The 20036-nt window shown below is 38.1% G+C and overlaps 1 protein-coding gene across 3 annotated transcripts in view; it reads left to right on the top strand.

Moving 5' to 3' along the window:
* Positions 1-1916: 1916 nt before the first annotated feature.
* ptprz1b (protein tyrosine phosphatase receptor type Z1b) overlaps positions 1917-20036 on the top strand; it is a 40615-nt gene continuing 22495 nt past the window's right edge. For 2 of the 3 annotated variants that reach the window (XM_017710678.2, XM_037539317.1), the window contains exons 1-6: positions 1917-2123; positions 11028-11096; positions 15657-15833; positions 16613-16764; positions 17589-17684; positions 18144-18210. In XM_017710678.2, the coding sequence (XP_017566167.1) occupies positions 2057-2123; positions 11028-11096; positions 15657-15833; positions 16613-16764; positions 17589-17684; positions 18144-18210 (628 nt within the window). In that variant the 5' untranslated portion in view covers positions 1917-2056. The remainder of the gene's footprint in view (positions 2124-11027; positions 11097-15656; positions 15834-16612; positions 16765-17588; positions 17685-18143; positions 18211-20036) is intronic. The other variant, XM_037539312.1, reaches the window with a different exon arrangement.

The following is a 20036-nucleotide window of genomic DNA, read 5'->3' as shown; positions in this document are numbered from 1 at the left end:
GAAGCTTGTGTGACACTCTGTAATTGAAATATCCTACAAACAGAATATTTGCATAATTAGCCCTATCTATTAGGATAAACACTGTGAATCATCATCTAATGTGAATCAGACTAAATTCCACTGAAACTGGAATACATTTTTTTTTTTGCATTATAATGCATTTTTATTTTGTTTTTAAGAATGTTTTGTTTTGCCTTTCCTGACAGCATACAAGTAGTTCATTCTGAGAGTTTTCTTGGTCTTGGTCCGGATGTTGCCTTGACTTCCACATGTTCTGCTTAACTGTCATTTTCATAACATTTTGGACACTGCAATCTTTTTACTGCATTCACATGATTTGTTGACATAAGCTTCATTTTAAATTGTCAGTCAGATGCTTAGAGGACACCATAGTCGTTCAGTGTTAGCATAAGGTTTGAAGAGTCAGACAGTTTGTTATGCTCTGGAATTTGCTGATGACAAGTCCTAACGAATCAATAAGGTCCAAACAAGTTAATTAGGTTCTGAGACTTTACAACTGGAAAGACGTACAAACTTTCACACATGCCATATATAGGATTGAAACTGTCATCAGATTTTATTTAAAACAGCCATGATGCACTAGCCAGAGTGTACAATGGCCTTTTAGTAGATGCAAAAGAAGCCCCATGGAATTCCCTTAGGAAGTGGAGATCCTGCATAAATTAGAGATAATCTCAGTTAAATTATGTAAATGTATTCAAAGGGATAACATGGAGCAACATGTTTGCGTGCACTGAGGCACTTTCAGTCTAAATTGTTAACTTTTCCATGTTGTCAAGTCGCACAATTCAGTAAAAAGATCAAAATGAAAAAACAGACTGGCATTAAGGGAAAGTTAGAAGGCATTAATATAAAACATAAAATATAGCATACAGTCATGTGCAAGTTTCAGAAAATAAAACATTAAAATGTACCATAATCTTTGTACATGCTGCATCACATGTATTAGCTGGTATTAGATGTTAATATCAGTGCATTTTAAGGAGATTGAGTATGAGTAAATAAACATGGTGTTGGGCCAATACCCAATACCAGTATCTGTATCGATGCATTCCCAGTTCATGGTGTTGCCCTGGCCTCCAGATTGCCCAAATCTTGATCAGATCCAGTCCACAGTGGCTCTACAATGTACAGAATCTGCCTCTAACACAGGGATGCACACCTCCAGTCCTGGAAGGCCGGAGTCCGGCACAATTTGGCGATTCAACTCATCTGTTAAATGCTAGATTTAATGGGTGTGTTTGAGTAGAGAAACTACCAAACTGTACTGGACCCTCCAGGACAGGAGTTGTGCACCCCTCCTCTAACGTACTGGTGCCAGGTAGGGCAGCTTCAGAGGTTTTGTAGAGCCTAGGCAGGTGAGAGCTGTTTTGCTGGCATGCGGAGGACCAACTGCATATTAGGCATCAGTGCATATTTCTTACTCCTTTTGGTGACAGCTTCCTTCACTGTTTTTCTCTTGCTCATATCTCTTGATTTCAAGCTTTAGCATTTTATTTTAGACCAAAAGAACCCCAAAACAGAACACATGAAGGCTGCAGAATGTCAGTGTTTTCCAGCCCTGGTCCTGGAGTTCACCTCGTCTGCACACTTTTAGTCTTGTCCCTGCTACAAGTCACCTGATTGAACTAATCGGCTCATTAACAAGCCCTGGCTATTTCCAAAGCCCCATACTGTGTACTGTATTATAAATAATACTAATGTTAAAGGTTTGCTGTTTTTGATGCTACTCGTTTACTTCGCTAAAGTAAAGAGACGTCACTCAGTTTAGGATTCCTCTAAGTGGCCTACAGCCCTAATGCAAATCTACTGATACTAGCCAATACCAGCGTGAGAGGCGCGATGCTACTAGCCAGTCGCAACATGGTAGGCGGGGTCCTGTCGGAATACGGGTGGAGAAAAGCCCTCTGGCTCTGAACCGTGATCGCCGAGAGCCGTGGAAAATTGAGAGATACAGCATGAACAGAGTGTAGCATCCTTATATGCAAAACGGCGTTTTTGCGTTAGGAGTTTCTGCCTCACATTTTACTCAAAGATGTCTATGATCACCAGCCTGTTTGGTGTTTTTATCGCTCCTCTGTGGATCATCAGCTGTCCACTAGGTAAGAAGCTGTGTATTGATTTAGAAGACAGGAGAGTGTTCGATACCTTTGCTTTCTGCATGCACATCTACGGAGCTTCTAGGAGAGCTTGTTCTTGCAGCATTCAAGACTACACGCTTCAGCACTTGGTAGTGTTAATTGCAGATGTGTGACGTTTTATTGCAACAGTAGGGCTGCATGTTTTCTCATTAAGCACTTGGAGTACAGTGTAGTGTAACTGGGTAATTTAGCATTTTTTGTTTCACTCTAGAACTGCACGTTGGATTTGGATTTGACTCTGGAGATTAAAGTGCAGCATTTCAGCTTTATTTTGATGGAATTTATCTTTACTTTTGGGTGTACAATGTAGCATTCACATCCTTTTTAGATATAGCAACCATTCCAGAGGACCATTAATATTGGGATTGATTATTATCCTTTGAAGTCAATGACCGCATGAATTCAGTAACCCCCCATCCCTGGTGATGCTCCACCAGCTCTGCAATGTAGTAATTCATAGTTTCTCCTTCTTTCGAGGGCTTTTGTCTTGAGTGTTCAGGTCGAGACAGTTCCTTTTCGGGTTGGAGAATGTTTTGGATTGCTGTTCTGCTACAAGGTTTTGGTCTGCTGAATCGTGGGGAGGAACCACTGAGTGAATTTGCCAGCTGGTACACTCACCATGCTTGTCCAGGTTTTAAGGAGAATTCCACCGACTTTTCAGAGGGGTTTGATGTATTACAGTTCATTGTAAAGAAACTTACTGACTCAGATTTCTCTACAGTGGTGGTGATGGGAACCAGAGGTTGTGAGGTCTACAACACAAATATAGCCATTTTATTTTCCATCTAGAACAGCCACTGAAGCTACACTTGTCCTCTGAATTTTATATGTTAATGCTAATATTGGTAAAATGGTTAAAAAATCTTTTCTTCAGGTACTCTTTTGCATTACAGCATTCTGCATGTACCTTTTCTGCTATGAATACCTTTTGAAAATTGGTTTTATACCAAGGATTATCTCAAAACTCTTACAAAACAATGCCTCATACCAACACATGCATAACCACTTAATATTAATCATTTCTGTGAAGCAGCTTTTAGAGGCATTATACTCTTTGAACAACTAGTTCCTATCACCACCACTGTAAACAATTCTGACTCAGTAGGTTTCTCTAAAATGGAGTATCTCACATTAAACTGTCTGAATGACTTTATTTACATCTTATTGGGTAAGATATGCAGGAATTCTGAAAAATTGGTGGAATTGACCAAAAAAGGGTTGTTAATGTGGCAGCTATAGTATGTTATTATGTAGAAGAAGGACATGGACTTAATATCTTTTAGAAATAAGTAAAACATTACACCCCATCCCTTCATTTGATGGACAACTCTCAGTCTCAAACATAGATATAATAAGATACTTTGTTTTGAAAGCCATGGCTCTCTATAGGGACAGCTGTGCTGTCAGTTTATTTTTGAGAGTTGGCACATGTTACTTTGTCTAACCTACTGTGTATGGCTGTGAATGTTCCTCAGTCAGCCAGCCATAGACTAATGGCTACACGCTACCCGAATGTAGACCTCTGGGGAGCCGCAGCTCCATTCATTACCTCCTGGCTTGACCATTTTACATGAGAAGGACCCTGTCATGTGTCCAGACAAGCTCCTCATATAACACTGGTATCATGGGAAACATGATTTATGGTAGTTTCCCTTTATCACATGCCTGGTATGTGAAAATTGATTTCCCATGATAATCCTGCAAAGGCATGTCCTCTCAATCAATATGAACATTCATTCACAACAAACATGTAACACCATCCATGGGTATGACCTTAAACTCAGTGTCTAACATTGGGAAGATCATTTGTGTCTATCTCTTTAATATGGTAAAAAAAAATCTGTTAAACTTTATTTAAGCATTATAGCATCACTTCCAAAGTTCTAGTTTGATGAATCATCACCATTAATATTAAGATTGTTTCGTTTAAGATTGCGGATAAGACTACGCATTGAATGCATTGTATAATACATTGTATTCAGGGTGCAGAGAAGACACATTAAAATAGAGATATTAGACTCTCCTTGCTACTGGGCTGGTCTTCATTTTCACAAATAAAGGTTCCTAAATGGTTCTTGGCTTGGCCATATGGTTTTAGGAAAAAACAACTTTATAGACCACTTTTGTACAGACCACAGGACATACTTCTGTAGTGAAATTCATTCAGAAAATACTGCAAAAATGTCTGTCGGTCTTTATCATGCACTGCAGATAAAGAAGGTTTCACTAAGACTGCTCCGAACAGTGCCATCACTGGGTTGGTTTTAATTATTCTATTACATATATAGAAAAAAAGTTGTCACAAATATTCAACACTGAACAAGTTCCGGATATGTCCAGAACATGTGACTCAAGGTTGCAAGAGCTTGATGGTATCTAATATCTAATAACCTGTTTAGACCAATTTAGCTAGAATGCTGATTCTAAGGAATCTGAAACCAGCTCTCCTAATAAAGACCATCACTGCTTAGGCCAAATGCTAAAAGGCTGAAGCATCAAATTTTATTATTCCAACATCTTACAGCAAGGCATATAAATATACGTTGTAATGATGTTTTGGTGGGAATCTGAAATGGATCTCCATGAGTGAGTATGAAAGGAAAGAAAGGTGGAGCATCTTATTAGAGATTAATTCATCTGATTTGTAATTTGTGGCATGTCAACAGGCCTATGTCAGCGGGTAATGAAAGATCTGCTAAAAAATAGAAAGCTATTAGGAGCTATGGTTAATTTATAGATCATTAGGCACACTCTGGAGGTATATGATGCAGTAACATATGGTGATCACTAAAAATTCAAGCCATGAATGGGCACTAAAAATGTGTAATCCTGCGAGGTTAGCTGAAAGAATTTCATACACATGGAATCAGATGTTATCATGGTATGCTACCTTCAAATCATCATTGCACTGAAAAAAACGATTACTCAAATGACAGAAATTACTCAGCAGATGAGGAAGACCACAAGGTAGCTTGTACAAGGTAACCTAGATCTGGATACCTTAGTTTATCTTTAGTTTGAAGACCGAGATAATTGCACTTAATTGTATTTATTAGCCTGTAGATCAGCGGCTTCGATAGCAGTCAAGATTGCTTGACATCACAGGGATTTCCAATGGTTATATTTGTGTAATGCATGCTGGGTATAGTAGTGAGATAATACTGATGAATGAAAAAGTGAAAACAACATAAAATTGTGAATTCTGTCAAACAGATGAGGATGAAGGATATAGTGCTGCACTTTGAATGCTAAATAACATAAATTCTAGTTTTAGGCCAGAATGCCCTCTTAATTATATGGATACAATTATTTTCTTTTGTATTTTTCTTATCACAGATTAACTGTTATGACGTGTTTCTAGATCACAGCAGCAATGCATATCTGTTTTCACCGCAGTGTGTTTTAACAATGTTTTAATGGTCTCTAGGTTTACAGCCACAGAACATGATACATATACAATGAGTTTGCAGGGTTTACTGATGTAATTCACAGTGAGTGGTTGTGCTGTCACCGACTTCAAAATCAATGATGGAGACAGAAATTGTACATAATGCAGTGTGTCTGTTGCCATGGTAGTGCCAATAAACCAGTGCTATAAAATGTACCCATGCATTTTGGATCAAACCATAGTCCACATTGTGCAGCGTCTATGTATACAAATGCAAATTTAGGATTATCTCATCTTTCCTTAAATTAAGGATCAAGATAACAATGATCCTGGATCTGAACTTCTGGGAAGACTCATGCACATTACCTCAGGTTGCTGATTTAGAGACCAGAGGGTTCCCCTGAGATGTGGCCTTTTCTGTCTGGGAAATACAATCTGCTCTAAAGAGGAGCCCTCAAACAGAACAAATCTGGTGAAGCTTGTGGTTCCATTTCTGTTGCCTTTCCCCCAAACCATTTCAACACTGCTGTTCAAGCGGGAGTTTAGAATAAAGCTAAATTATACTACTGTGTATAAAAGATATACTTAAGCCTTTCCAAGCTTTTCCTGAAGGTCTAAAGGTTATTATTGTTTTCTGTTGCCATTAAGATTATTAGAAGGTTTGTCCCAGATAAATACTTATCAGGGATTTAACAAATTGACCAAAAATTTGTGAGTTAACATAATTAAGTTGGCTTGACATTGTGCAATGGCCTAGTGACACCTTCATAACCACCTGGGATTTTCCTAGAAGTGGCCTAGCAACATATTAGCAGCTTCCTGGGATAACATAGCAATGGTCTAGTGACATTGTAGCAACCACTTGGGATTTCTTTAGCAATGGATTCATCAAGCCAACTTAAAGTTTGTTCATAAACTTTCCAACTCTAGTTACTTTTTAATGTTATTATTATTAATAAATAACCTGGAAACAGTGCCCATGTTCATGAAGCTTCTAGGTGTATGAGTGCCTAACGCAGATCTGTTCCTGGCAATAAATGTCAAATAAGAGAATAATCTGCACTAAAGTAAGCAGCACTCCTATTGCTGAGCAGCTGAGTAGCTTCATAAGTACAGGTCTGGTCTACCTCAATGAAAAAAAAAATCTGGGCCCTGACTTCAGTAAACTCAAATCCACCATTCTGACCTTTGCGCTCTATTAAATTTGGCCTTGCAGCACACTTGCCATTTTCTTGTATTATCTTCAGCCACAATGTAAATGTTTAAAAGGAAGAAGGAGACAGGGAAGCAAGAGAAAGAGAGAGGCAGGGGCATGAAGGGAAAAACGTTTTTCTCCTTCTTGACTACAGGAAGTTGCTGCGTAGTTATGTGTTATTGCAGGCAGGCTTGTCCTTGAGTCACAAAAGGCAGTGTTGTAATGCTGGCTTAGGACGGAAAACCTGGCAGATGTAAAGTTAGGAAGGATCTAGGCTTGGACAAGTAGGTTCTTCCTCTAGAATCTAAGTCTGAGTACTGGAATCCCCTCAAAAGGGACATTACAAAGAGGGTCGAATTGGTATCCATAGCGACGGATGAGGCACTGGAGGAGGTTATAGTGGCCAGACGCCTTTGAAGGCTCTATGCGTTGTCTAGGAGTTTCTTTTGGCACATCCTGCATGCTGAATCGAACCCTTGTAGGATATGCCGCGAGCAGCAAAGATAAAAAGTGCTGTGCGGCACATAAGTGCTGTTTCTACATAATGTTTCTTTTTTAGCTGTATCCATTCAAGCATCTATGTTCTCCCTGCCTTACTGTTTCTTAAGGGGATGCCCTCTTTCCCTTGGCCTGACTCATTTGTAAACTATGTACATGTTGTCTGTTTTTAGTTATCGAAGCTGCAAAACTGGGTTTATTATTTTAGGATCTCTCAGCAGGAAAATCCCTCAAGGCTGGCAAAGCTGAAACATGGCACGTTCGCCAGTTGTTTACAGACATGCCTTCAAGGATAAAGAGTAAGATGAGTAAAGACGTTTCCAATTCCAGTCCTGGGAAACTGTAGCACTATGTACTTTTGAGTTCCTAACACTTCTCATTCAAAACAGGTTTAGGCAATAGAGTGGGTACAAGTAGCAATGCTATTTATTTAATTTTTTCAGAAACGTGATGGTAGCATCACCATTTTCCAAATCCAGTAACTTTTCCGTAGTGCTGCTATTTTCTCAATCAAATATTAGGGTAATGCTGGAGTGCTGAGTATTTTTTTCTAGACTAAATATGCAGCGACCCCTCAAATGCATTTTGAATAAAAATCTGCTGAAGTCTCCAAAGAATTGCTCAAATGATAATCTGAAATGCACCAACAGCCTTTTGAAAGAGTGTTTTACAAAAAGTACTTCCATCAAGCTATCAATGTCCCTACCATACACTGCTGCTTTGTAATTTTAATGATATTTTTCCACATCACAGAGGTGCCAGTTACTTTTCTTCCACTTTATATCAATCCAAGCAAAGAATCGCACTAACGGGAGAGATCATAGCCAGTGAAGAGGGGTTCATTCTTAAGCTTCATGGTCTGAGTGAATGTCATGGTGTGGGTGCAGTGGTTGCAGGGTGTTATGTGTGAACTGGGCTGAAGAAAGCATAAACTTCACAGCTGTTCCCTGGCATTACCGCACACAGCAATACTCACAGCATTCTAACGCTTAACGCATGTCACTTGTCTTTTGACCCCTACCTAACAGCTGGGATTTAACACATATATAAAGTGCCTTGGAAAAGTTTTCATTTCCATTGAAAGTCATTAACATTTTCTGGATTGCAAATGTCACTTACACATATTTTTTCAATCAGTATTTTATTTGTAAGTCATATGCTCTAACAAGGCATTTTTAAATTAGGTGCAGTTTTTTTTTTTTTTGCTGGGAAAATTTTTAAATTTATCACTTGTTATACCATTATCAACATTACATATAAAAACTCAGAAGACATATGTAAATGTAAAGAAATCTGAGTTGGTAGGTTTCTCTACAATTAACCATTTCAGACCACTCTTAATGACTTTGTTTACAGCCATTGCATTAAGCAAATATTTTGAAAAAAAGTCTTTTGACTATAAGTCAGCTTTGTGGACTTTTCATAATTGCATTCTGGAACTGAATCACACACTATTCGAGATTCAAGAGTTTTACTGTCATATGCACAGCAGAACAGGCAGTTACACTGTACAATGAAATTCTTACTTTGCTCTTCCTCCAATCACCAAATATAATCTTAAGAGAATAAAAAAAGGAAATATAAGAATAACTCTAAAAGCAATAGTAAAAAGTAAAAGTAAAAATCTACAGTATGTGCAAAGTTGAAATAAAATTAAAGTTACACATGCATATGTGCAAATATGTAGAGCAGCTGTTCATAAAGTGCATCAAGTAACAGATGTAAACAGTAAACAGTAAACAATAGTGTTCTGTGCAGGTAATATATGTACACAGTATTGTTCTAACAGCAGCAGTACAGTGTAGGTAAGGTGCAGTTGTTGAGTGCAAGGTTAAACCAGTTCAGAGTGGGAGGGAGGAAGAGGTAGTGAGTGAGGTGTTCGCCAGCCTGATTGCCTGTGAATAGAAACTGTTGGTCAGTCTTGTAGTCCTGGACTTGACACTCCTGTAGTGTCTGCCTGAAGGTAGGAGTGTGAAGAGTCTGTCCTGGGTGTGTGTACTGTCCCTGATGATGTTGTGGGCCCTCCTGATGACCCTGGTGTGATAAATGTCCTAGCTAACCCTCTTTAATTACACTCTCCAATACACACACATGCTGTCTTAGAACAATATATTTGGTTCCAGTGAAGTAAAGTCTGATACTTGTCTCCAGTCCTTAATTATCTAACAGCTGTCTGCAAGTGTGGCTGTTAGGTCCTCCAACTGGCTATGCCCAACAGGTGCTCCCCATGATGAAGTTACAAAGACAGACCATCTCCAAAATGACAGCTTTACAGGAGAGGGCAAAACATAACTTAAAAATGACTTATAATGAAATGATGTAAAAGCTTAATGAAAAAAAATAAATAAATAAAAACATTTTATCCCAAGTGATTTGGCAGCATTTCTATTGGTCCATTCATTGTAAAATTTCACACAAAATAATTCTTGGCTGCTGTGTTTAGATGTAGAAAAATTTAAATTGAAAATGAATGAAGATACAAGTTTTTCCCTCTATTATCACTTACTTATTTGTGAAGTTGATGTCTATGTATGTATTTATTTCCAAAATTATTTAAAATTTTAATTCATAATGCAGCTTTTTAAGTGTCCCCAACAATAGTTTTCAGCAGCCAAATAGATCGCAGCATTTTGTAAGCTTCTTCAAGTCTCTTTGAAGCTGCTTGAAAGTATGCTGAGTGTACAAAACTACACCCAGCTTCTTTGAGGAATCTAATGTAAAAAAATCGCAAAGGTTTTGATCACTGCATAATTCCATATGTGTTTGAGAGATGGGGCTCTTTCCTAGATTAAGTTGCATTTTGGTCTCAAAAACTTCATATTGCATTGTTTTTAAGGAGGCTCTGGTCTCTTTCAGCTCTCCCTGGCTTCCCCATTTGAACACTATGTAGCAGGTTTTAGTAGAACTTTTAGGACATCATAATTTTTTTATGATATTATTAGGATTTCATCTGGATTACCCCAATAAATTCAGAGTGGTTTGATGTAAAATGTAAAATGGTGATATGAAATGTTTCACTGTAGAAAGCTTTTTTTGTACAGTGGTGGTGACAGGAGCCAGTTTTTGTCTACAATGAGAATATAGCATTTTTTTACAATCCAAAACAATTAGTGAAGCAATATGTGTTGGAGGTTTTTTATGTAATGTTGATGAAGATAAAGTTGTAAATAAAAAAGCCTACCATGTGCTATATTTGTTTCTTTTTGGTTTAGCACAACCGGTGCTTCACTGTTTCATTAGTTTTTCAGGTAGATGTTTGGTCTGATGTGTTGGTGTCCGATCTCTTGCTGTCTACTCTATGGGTATAAGTTGTCTTTTGAACTCTTTTCTATAACAGATCTTCCTTTTCTCTCTGTTTATGTGGCTTTTCACCAAACATCTCAGTAAAGTGTCCTTTCTCTGTATCATTGAGGGAGAAATTGACATGTATCATGGAGTCCCGGAGAACTTAATTGATAATCACTGATCCCATTCTCCTTATGTGCCTAAGAGCATTATTTACACAACAAACTGAAGTGACGGAACCATGAAGGCCCTGTGATGAACACGCCTGCTTAAGTGTGAGACAATGATTGTGCTGTGTTCCCTAATGAAGGCTGCTCCTATTATATGCTGTAATAGAAATGCCTTTCACTGATTTCCTTCCTTCCTGAGTTAATATATTTAGGTTTTTTATCTAATGGAAATATTGTTGCTGATCTTTTTTCTTGTGACTTGCTTCACAATTCTAACCAGATCTCTCTGTCTCTCTCTCTCTCTCTCTCTCTCTCTCTATCTCTCTCAGTAAACCTAAGCAGTGCATACCTGAGGGACCAGCGCAGACTTACAGAGGATATGGACTGGTCTTACACAGGTGGGTGCTCTGAGAACAAACCCTGCAATTGTCTGTGTACTTTCTTTTCTGCCTCTCAAGTGTGGTGTGCCCACTGACCAGAACCCGACATTTAAAACCCTCACTCCCTTCCAACTCTTGGAATTGGAGATGGTTGGGGGACATGGTGGTCTGAAATCTGAACGGATAAAGGAGGATCAGTGTTATGACATGGCCTCTTTTTACCAACTCAGTACTGCTGAGCTCTGTGAATAAGTACAATCACCATGAGCCTTGTTCGGTTTAAAGCAATAGTTTAAAGAAGAATGGTATGGGTATAGGTACTAACAAAATATATGCTTTTAGATGGTTTACTAGTATTTTAGCAATGGAATGGTCTTTACTTTATTATACTATACTTTAAAGGGTTTTTTTTTTATTTGTCACCCATCCACTTATTCTCACTCATGGTATAAGGAACATTTCCTCCCAAACAGCTTTTTGAATGAAGGCAGCTGTTCAGAACAGAGCTGATTTACAAATATCAGTCTTAAACACACTGTAACAAAATGATCAGTAAAAAGACAAAGAGAGGTTGTAAAAAAGCCATGTAAACATGAATTATAACTGTTTTTCGTATATAAACCCATACAAAGGATATAAGTGGCCCTCTCTTTAAAACTCTTTAAAACTTTAGGCTCTTTAAAACATTATTTATTCCATAGGTCAGTTAAAAAAAAAACACACACAAAGCCCAACCACAGTCCTTTTTCATTTCTTAGATAAATAAAATGACACACAGTGTCAGAAACAGTCCAACAATCATGCAGCCTAAAGGTTCTAAGCAGAAATAGGTGGGAGGTGGATATTTCAGAGTCCAGACTCCAATTTTATGGGGTTTACTTTACTTGTTTGTTAAAATCTAGTAACACAGGCTATTTTGTGTCTAATCCTTGGTAACTGAGGTAAACCTAGTTAAGATCAGTTCATTTGGAAAAGTCCAACAGAAACTTTCCAGCATTCTTAGCAGTTTTTATGTTTGCTTAACTCTTATTTATCTAGTTTACAAATATAATTCTAAAGCAAAATAACCTGGATGCCTTTTACATGTTACATTTTGTATATTCTTACAATGATTGTTTCATGTTCAGGTTTATCAGGTTATAGCCATGCATACTAATAGAATGGCAAATATGCTTCAAGCTAGTGTAGTCCTCAAAAATGGGTGATACTCTAAGTCAGTTTTTTCATGTGTACAAAACAGTCCATTTGATAATGCTGTCATTTTGATTGTTGTTTTCATTTAATTAATACATTACACAAGGGAGTATATTTGATTCTAGTTAACCTAAATAAGCAGAACTTGTAAAAGTAGAGCACTGGTGGCTCAATGGACACCATATAAAACAACTGGGCTATTTGAGTTCACAGAAGTGGAGCACTGAAAATTAGAAAGTATCTATACTCATACATAAAGTTATCTGAGCTCAAATCTTTTAAGCAAATAAATTTTTTTGAGGCAATAAGCTGGCATGTTTTTTTGGGGGGGGGTTGGGGAATCATAAGAAAATGATAACAGGTTGCATGGTTATTTTTTTCTAGTTGACTAATCATTAAAAAAAGTAGTCGACTAGTCAATATTATCACGCTAGAAAATCATGAGTGTATTTTGCTAGTAGTTTGCTTTGGGGCAGTCATGGGCTGGACGTTAGGGAACTGGCCCTGTGACCAGAAGGTTGCTGGTTCGATCCCCAGCACCGACAGTCCATGACTGAGGTGTCCTTGAGCAAGACACCTAACCCCCAATTGTTCCTCATTCTGGGCAAGTGTGCTCACTGCCCCCTAGTGTGTGTATTCACTAGTGTGTATGTTGTGTTTCACTTCATGGATGGGTTAAATGCAGAGGTGGAAATTCCCTGGTTGTGGGATTAGTATCACTTAACTTAACAGAAGTGAGGTCTGATGTGAGAGATTTGACTGTCCTTTGTACTCCGGCACATCATATGAACAGCTGTTCCCAAATCCTAGATCTCTGAATCAAGCCAATGTCTTTAATAGCACAAAGACACTCTGCACAAAGAAAGTGTGCAACTATGTCATGTGGAGGAAATTTGCTTTCCTCAGTGCTCTAGAAAGGAGCAGGGATGGCAGTTTGTGAGTGCACTGAGCTGGGAGTAAATTCATTAGCATGTGAAAAAGCAGTCCCAGCACAAGCTTAGTTCAAGGCAAGGACAGTGATATGTGTTCTTCCATTGCACAGAAAACGCCCATCTTGCTACAAGCAAAGAATTCTCAAGCTTGAATGCTAAATCACTTTTGGCTGGTGGTGGCATGATGCCAAACATCTTTCAGAAAACACTGTTGATGCATGTTGCAAAGTAAAACTTTGCTACAATTATTCAGTTTAATTCAGTATTTCAGTGTTTGGTATTCATAAGTATGATTCTGGATATCCCAGTGTGAGAACCAACTCATTTACATATATCTACCTATTCAGTCTTCATCATTTTAGATCCGCCCATTTACTTAAAACAAGTTACAGGGTAGCCAATCAGAACAGTGGTCATTTACATACATAATTCTTAAAGACACTGTAACAGAAACAGTCTGTTTAATTCTAAAGGATGAAGAGAGGTTAGACAATGGCCATGTAAAATTGAATGATTGGTTTTGGCACATCAAAACAAACATTTTAAGTGGACCTCAGGGGAAAGAATTCAGTGAACGAAAAATCCAGGACATAGTCACTTTAAAACATGTGCCAGAACAACATATGCAATGCACAGTTAGGTCCACAAATATTTGGACAGTGACACAATTTTTTTTAAACTGAAAGTCTACATTTCAGTCACACATGCTTTATTTCAAATAATAACATTTGTGGTGGTGAAGAGAGACAATATTACAAAAATTGTGTCACTGTCCAAAAACTCATGGACCTGACTGTACATTGTGTATTTGGTAGTCTCAGACATTCTACCCACTTTTAAAGGAAGGTCTGATTTCTACTGCACACATAGCTGGCCACAGCTATCAGGATTTTGTCAGTTGCCTCCTGTTCAAGTATCCGGGTGTCCGTGTGTAAAGTGATAAGAAAACATTTATAAGCAGTTACCTGCTCTGCATTCTATGATGAGTAATTCACTGCAATGTATAAAAAAGTTTGTGAATTTCATGGCATTACATGCTTAAAAGTTCTGTGAGAACTTTCTTTGAAGAACTTATAGGCTAGTACCAGAAAAAGCTTCACATGCATTCCAACATACATCACTTTGTTCCCCATGTATATCACCTGCCCTTATTTGTCACATGTAACCAGTGGCTTGTGGATGGTTATTTTTCATGTCAGTCAAATGGCACTTTCCTGTCAAAGTGGTTCTTGGGCATGTTAAGTGATATAAAAGCACCAGACCAGAAGTCTTGCCTGTGAGGCTAGTGTTTGGTAATTTAATAGTTTGTGAAAAGAAGTATTAAAATGTGCATTTGTTTTCCATAGGGGACATATTAGCTTATTTTAATTTAGAAAATCTACAAAATAAGTCATTTTACCTGAGGCACAAATCTTTTTATAGTTCTGTATGTTACTGTGCTGGTCCTTGTGACATCACAACAACACTGAATTCGAAACATGTCGTTTACTTTTCAAATGGTATGTCCTATTCCATCCCTTCCCTGATATCCTGTAATGGCCCTGTAATCATGTGAAGGTGCTTCTACAGTCCTCCCCAGTTGACCTGGGTTTGCCAGACCTCCGGGGTGTGCTGTAATCCTTGCCTCTGGCATGAGTTCTCTTCGCCTCCATCTGCTGCTGTGGGGGTAGGGGACAAAGTTTGTGTGTAATCTCCTTGCTCTGATTACCCCATGCTTGGGCCCAGCCAAATTGAACACTTCTACCATTTCTACATTCTCTGCTGCTCATTCAGTAACCAAGGCCCTTAAAAACTTGCACTCCACTATGACTACTCACAGTCTTACACCTTTGTGCCTCAGCTAGTAGAAACTGCATATTGTTAGCTACATATTATTGGTTCTAGCAGTCTGTACTGTTTACCATATTGTTTATTGTACCCAAGCTAAATACCATCCTCTTCGTCGTTTTTATTGGAAATAAAACTTACAGTCACATCCCTGGAAATACTGGAACTAAGCAGAAACAGATCTTGTGGATAGTGATTCAGTGAGTGATAAGTCAAAGTACCACTCTGCAGGTGTATCTAATAAAGTGAACAGTGAATGTAACAAGTGTTGAAAAAGCTTTATGCTTTTAGTTGTGTGATTGTTATTTCTGCTTGGCTTTTGGTGTGTCTCCTTTGCAGAGTACATTTAAAGACATCTGGTTTATTTCAATTTAAAGTAATATTTGAACCCTAGACACCTCATATTTGTATGTTTAAGTAATTCAATTTCTTTTTTATTTTTTCTATCAATCACTTTTATTTTGTAATTTGTATTCTGTCAGTATATTTTGTGCTATTTTTTTTATTGTTTTCTGTCTCAGGTACTTTGAGGTGTTTAGGAACTGTGGTTTTGTGGTTTAATAAGATGTAGAGGCAGGCCCAAAACAAGGATTTAAATAAGCAAAAGGTGTACTAATCTCTGCAGGAACCCTAAACCAACCGCTCTGGGTTAGGAAGTACCCAACCTGCAGTGGTGCTAAGCAGTCGCCCATCAACATTGACGAGGACTTCACCCAGGTGCAAGTGCAGTACCAGAATCTGCAACTAGAGAACTGGAACCAAACCATGTACGACTCTACCATAACAAACAATGGAAAAACAGGTTGGCTTACTCTTCCCTTGCTTAGACACACTGGAGCCCACAGTATTAAAGTAGAAGTTTGCTAGGTGTATTTCTTTTTACTTAAATATCAACATAACAATCGTCTATTATTTACTGAAGATTATACAATATTGAACTCAATTTAACTAGTATATTGTTGTGGTCCAGAGAAAAACAAGTATCTCCAAAATAGTAGCTTAGTTGGAGAGGGCAAAAACTTTCTTTCCTTTCTGTATAAGTTAATGTAAAGATATTTTATTCCAATTAAATTTTGCAGACTTTCTATTTCCATTCATAATAACATTTTCACACAATGTAAAGGACAGCTGCAGAACTCAAATTATGGATATTTTTGGACAGCTACAATATAGAGTCTTTCCAAAACCTTAAAAATATCTGCTGATTATTCATTTGTGTGCATGTAAATAGAAGCAGCATGTATTCTCCTGCAGATCTGTGTAAGTACAGTATGAGTAAATGTATATATATATATATATATATATATATATATATATATATATATATAGAGAGAGAGAGAGAGAGAGAGAGAGAGAGAGAGAGAGAAAGGGACTAAATGGACCTTTTTCACATTGTGCTTTCAGCATTAATAACCCTGGTTGTTTCCCATGACTGCAGTTAATGGTTGTCGGAGGCGAGGGGAGACGAAAGCTATGTAGAGCTAAGGCAGGATTATTAGTGGTATTACAGGTTGCTGTGTGTGTGCGTTTGTGTGAATAGAGGTTTAAATGTGTGTGTGTTTCTGCTATTACATTTCTTAGTGGTTGTCAGTGTGAATGGCAAATACTACATCAGTGGAGGAGGGCTTAGGGCCCGGTTCAGAGTAGCCAGGATCACTTTTCACTGGGGCCGCTGCAATGCCACATCCGACGGATCAGAGCACAGCCTCGGTGGCAGAAAATTCCCTCTTGAGGTAGAGCCACCCCAACACACCTCACTCACACTTGCACTCTGCAGTATGGCGCAATACTCCAGGACTGGTGCACAATATCTTTATAGCAATTTTAGGACTGTCAGCGCAGATGCTTGTTTGTGTGTGAGCTCTTGGTGCTATATTGGTTAATTCTTCATCTCCATAATGGTAATAAATTTGGTGATTTATTTCAAAGCAATAATCCGTTATAATGTTTTTTATAACAACTATAAGGATTAACAACAGCGCCACCACCAACAACAACAATATTATTATTATTATTATTATTATTATATAGCGACTGGAAACAAAAAAATGATGAAAAAAATAGCTATACTTTGGCATTACATTATTAGACTGCACTTGTACCTGCAAAAGTAGGGCCCTATGAGTTTAGTTCAGGAGAATACATTTTGTGTTGTACACAGAAAAAAAAAGTGATACGATTCATTTATTTGATTCAAACGTATACATAATTTCAATATGAATTAAACAGATCAACACAAATTTATCTTTCCATTTACTTACTTTTGACAATAGTTGTGTTGCTCTAATATATTTTATTCAAAGTAAGTAAAAATCACAAGCAAATTGAGTGCATCTCTGTTAAATTTAAGGTGTTGTTTTGACAAATGTATTTAAAAGTTTGCGAAAGTTTACATTATTTTATGTTATTAAGCAATAGGAACCTGCTGCTAAAAGCTGAAAATTCAAATAACTTGGGGTAAAGAAAAGCAATCTCTTCTCATCAATAATGCAAAATGCTTGTGAGTGTTTTTATTACCTTTGTAAGAGGAGACTCAAACATATGCTTTCATACACAGATGCAGATCTTCTGTTATGAAGACAAAGAGTTTAAGTCTATAGATGATGCCCTGAAGGGTGATGGAAGAATCACTGCATTAGCTGTGCTATTTGAGGTGAGTGAATCAAGCCCAGCAGCAGAACCAATTTATAAGTAGGGCATCCACAAACCATGGATTGTGATGAGCAGGGAGGCACAACTTATCCCCTCAGCCCCAAACCCCCATCCCCACCCCGAAAAAAAGAATGGCTAAAAAAAAAAAACACAGGATGATAAATGTACAGTACATTGCTATAAAGGTGTGGTCAAAAAGAACTACACATTCAGGAGGGAATCGCTCAATGTAGTCTTTTATACCAGGCATGTATGGCTAGCAACAGCACACATTAAGTTTATTTTACTTTGTTTTTTTGTTGCCTGCCACTATAAAAGCATGTATGATTAGTGGCGCATGAAAATTGGTTAGTGGAGCATTGCTCCACTAAATGACCGCCTGATGCCAAGTTTGGAGTGAATGCTCTTCCACAGCCCAATGGTACCTTTTCCCTTTCTCTTTACACTATTTTTTTTACAGGCCAGCTTTGAAGACAATGAGAACTATGCTACAATAATTGAGGGAGTCAGTTCCGTCAGTCGATTTGGTATGTCATTGTTTATTTAGCGTTTATTTCAATTAATTGTTTAACTAAAAGTGAAAATAAGTTAATCCACTACAGAGAATAAATTTTTTCTGCACATTTCACTGCATCATTTTTATTTATTTGCTTTTGTATTAGAAAAATATAAAACATTCATATATTATATTATATTATTTTTTTTCAATATGGTACAACCCCAATTCCAATGAAGTTGGGACATTGTGTAAAACATAAATAAAAACAGAATACAATGATTTGCAAATCCTTTTCAACCCATATTCAATTGAATACACTACAAATACAATATATTTAATGTTCAAACAGATAAACTTTATAGTTTTTTGCAAATATTCACTCATTTTGAATTTGATGCCTGCAACATGTTCCAAAGAAGTTGGGACAGGGGCAACAAAAGACTGGGAAAGTTGAGGAATGCTCAAAAAACACCTGTTTGGAACATTCCACAGGTGAACAGGTTAATTGGAAACAGGTGTCATGATTGGGTATAAAGGGAGCATCCCTGAAAGGCTCAGTCATTCACAAGCAAAGATGGGGCGAGGTTCACCACTTTGTGAACAACTTCGTGAGCAAATAGTCCAACAGTTTAACAACAACGTTTCTCATCATGCAATTGCAAGGAATTTAGGGATTTCATCATCTACAGTCCATAATATCATCAAAAAATTCAGAGAATCTGGAGAAATCTCCGCAAGTAAGCGGCAAGGCAGAAAACCCTCATTGAATGCCCGTGACCTTCGATCCCTCAGGCGGCACTTTATTAAAAACTAACATCATTCTGTAACTGATATTACCACATGGGCTCAGGAACACTTCAGGGAATCATTGTCAGTGAACACAGTTCGTCGCTCCATCTACAAGTGCAAGTTAAAACTCTGCCATGCAAAGCGAAAGCCATATATCATCAACACCCAGAAATGCCGTGAGCTTCTCTGGGCCCGAGCTCATCTGAGATGGACTGACGCAAAGTGAAAAAGTGTCCTGTGGTCTGACAAGTCCACATTTCAAATTGTTTTTGGAAATCATGGACGTCGTGTCCTCCGAGGAAAAGGACTGTCCAGATTGTTTTCAGCACAAAGTTCAAAAGCCAGCATCTCTGATGGTGTGGGGGTGTGTCACTGCCCATGGCATGGGTAACTTGCACATCTGTGAAGGCACCATTAATGCTGAAAGGTACATACAGGTTTTGGAGCAACATATGCTGCCATCCAAGCAACGTCTTTTTCAGGGATGTCCTGCTTATTTCAGCAAGACGATGCCAAGCCACATTTTGCACGTGTTACAACAGCGTGGCTTCATAGTAAAAGAGTGCGGGTACTAGACTGGCCTGCCTGCAGTCCAGACCTGTCTCCCATTGAAAATGTGTGGTGCATTATGAAGCACAAAATACGACAACAGAGACTGTTGAGCAACTGAAGTTGTACATCAAGCAAGAATGGGAAAGAATTCCACCTACAAAGCTTCAACAATTAGTGTCCTCAGTTCTCAAATGCTTATTGAGTGTTGTTAAAAGGAACGGTGATGTAACACAGTGGTAAACATGCCCCTGTCCCAACTTCTTTGGAACGTGTTGCAGGCATCAAATTCAAAATGAGTGAATAAATGTAAAAAAGAATAAAGTATATCCATCCATCCATTTTCTAAGCCGCTTCTCCGTCAGGGTCGCGGGGGTGTGCTGGAGCCTATCCCAGCAGCCTTCGGGCGGAAGGCAGGATACACCCTGGACAGGTCACCAGTCCATCGAAGGGCAGACAGACAGACACAGACAGTCACTCACACACTCACACCTAGGGGCAATTTAGCATGAAGTT

This window comes from Pygocentrus nattereri, chromosome 1 (assembly GCF_015220715.1).
Source record: "Pygocentrus nattereri isolate fPygNat1 chromosome 1, fPygNat1.pri, whole genome shotgun sequence".
NCBI classification, from domain to species: Eukaryota; Metazoa; Chordata; class Actinopteri; order Characiformes; family Serrasalmidae; genus Pygocentrus; species Pygocentrus nattereri.
Note: the sequence above shows the minus strand (reverse complement) of the source record. Positions and strands in the feature narration are given on the sequence as shown.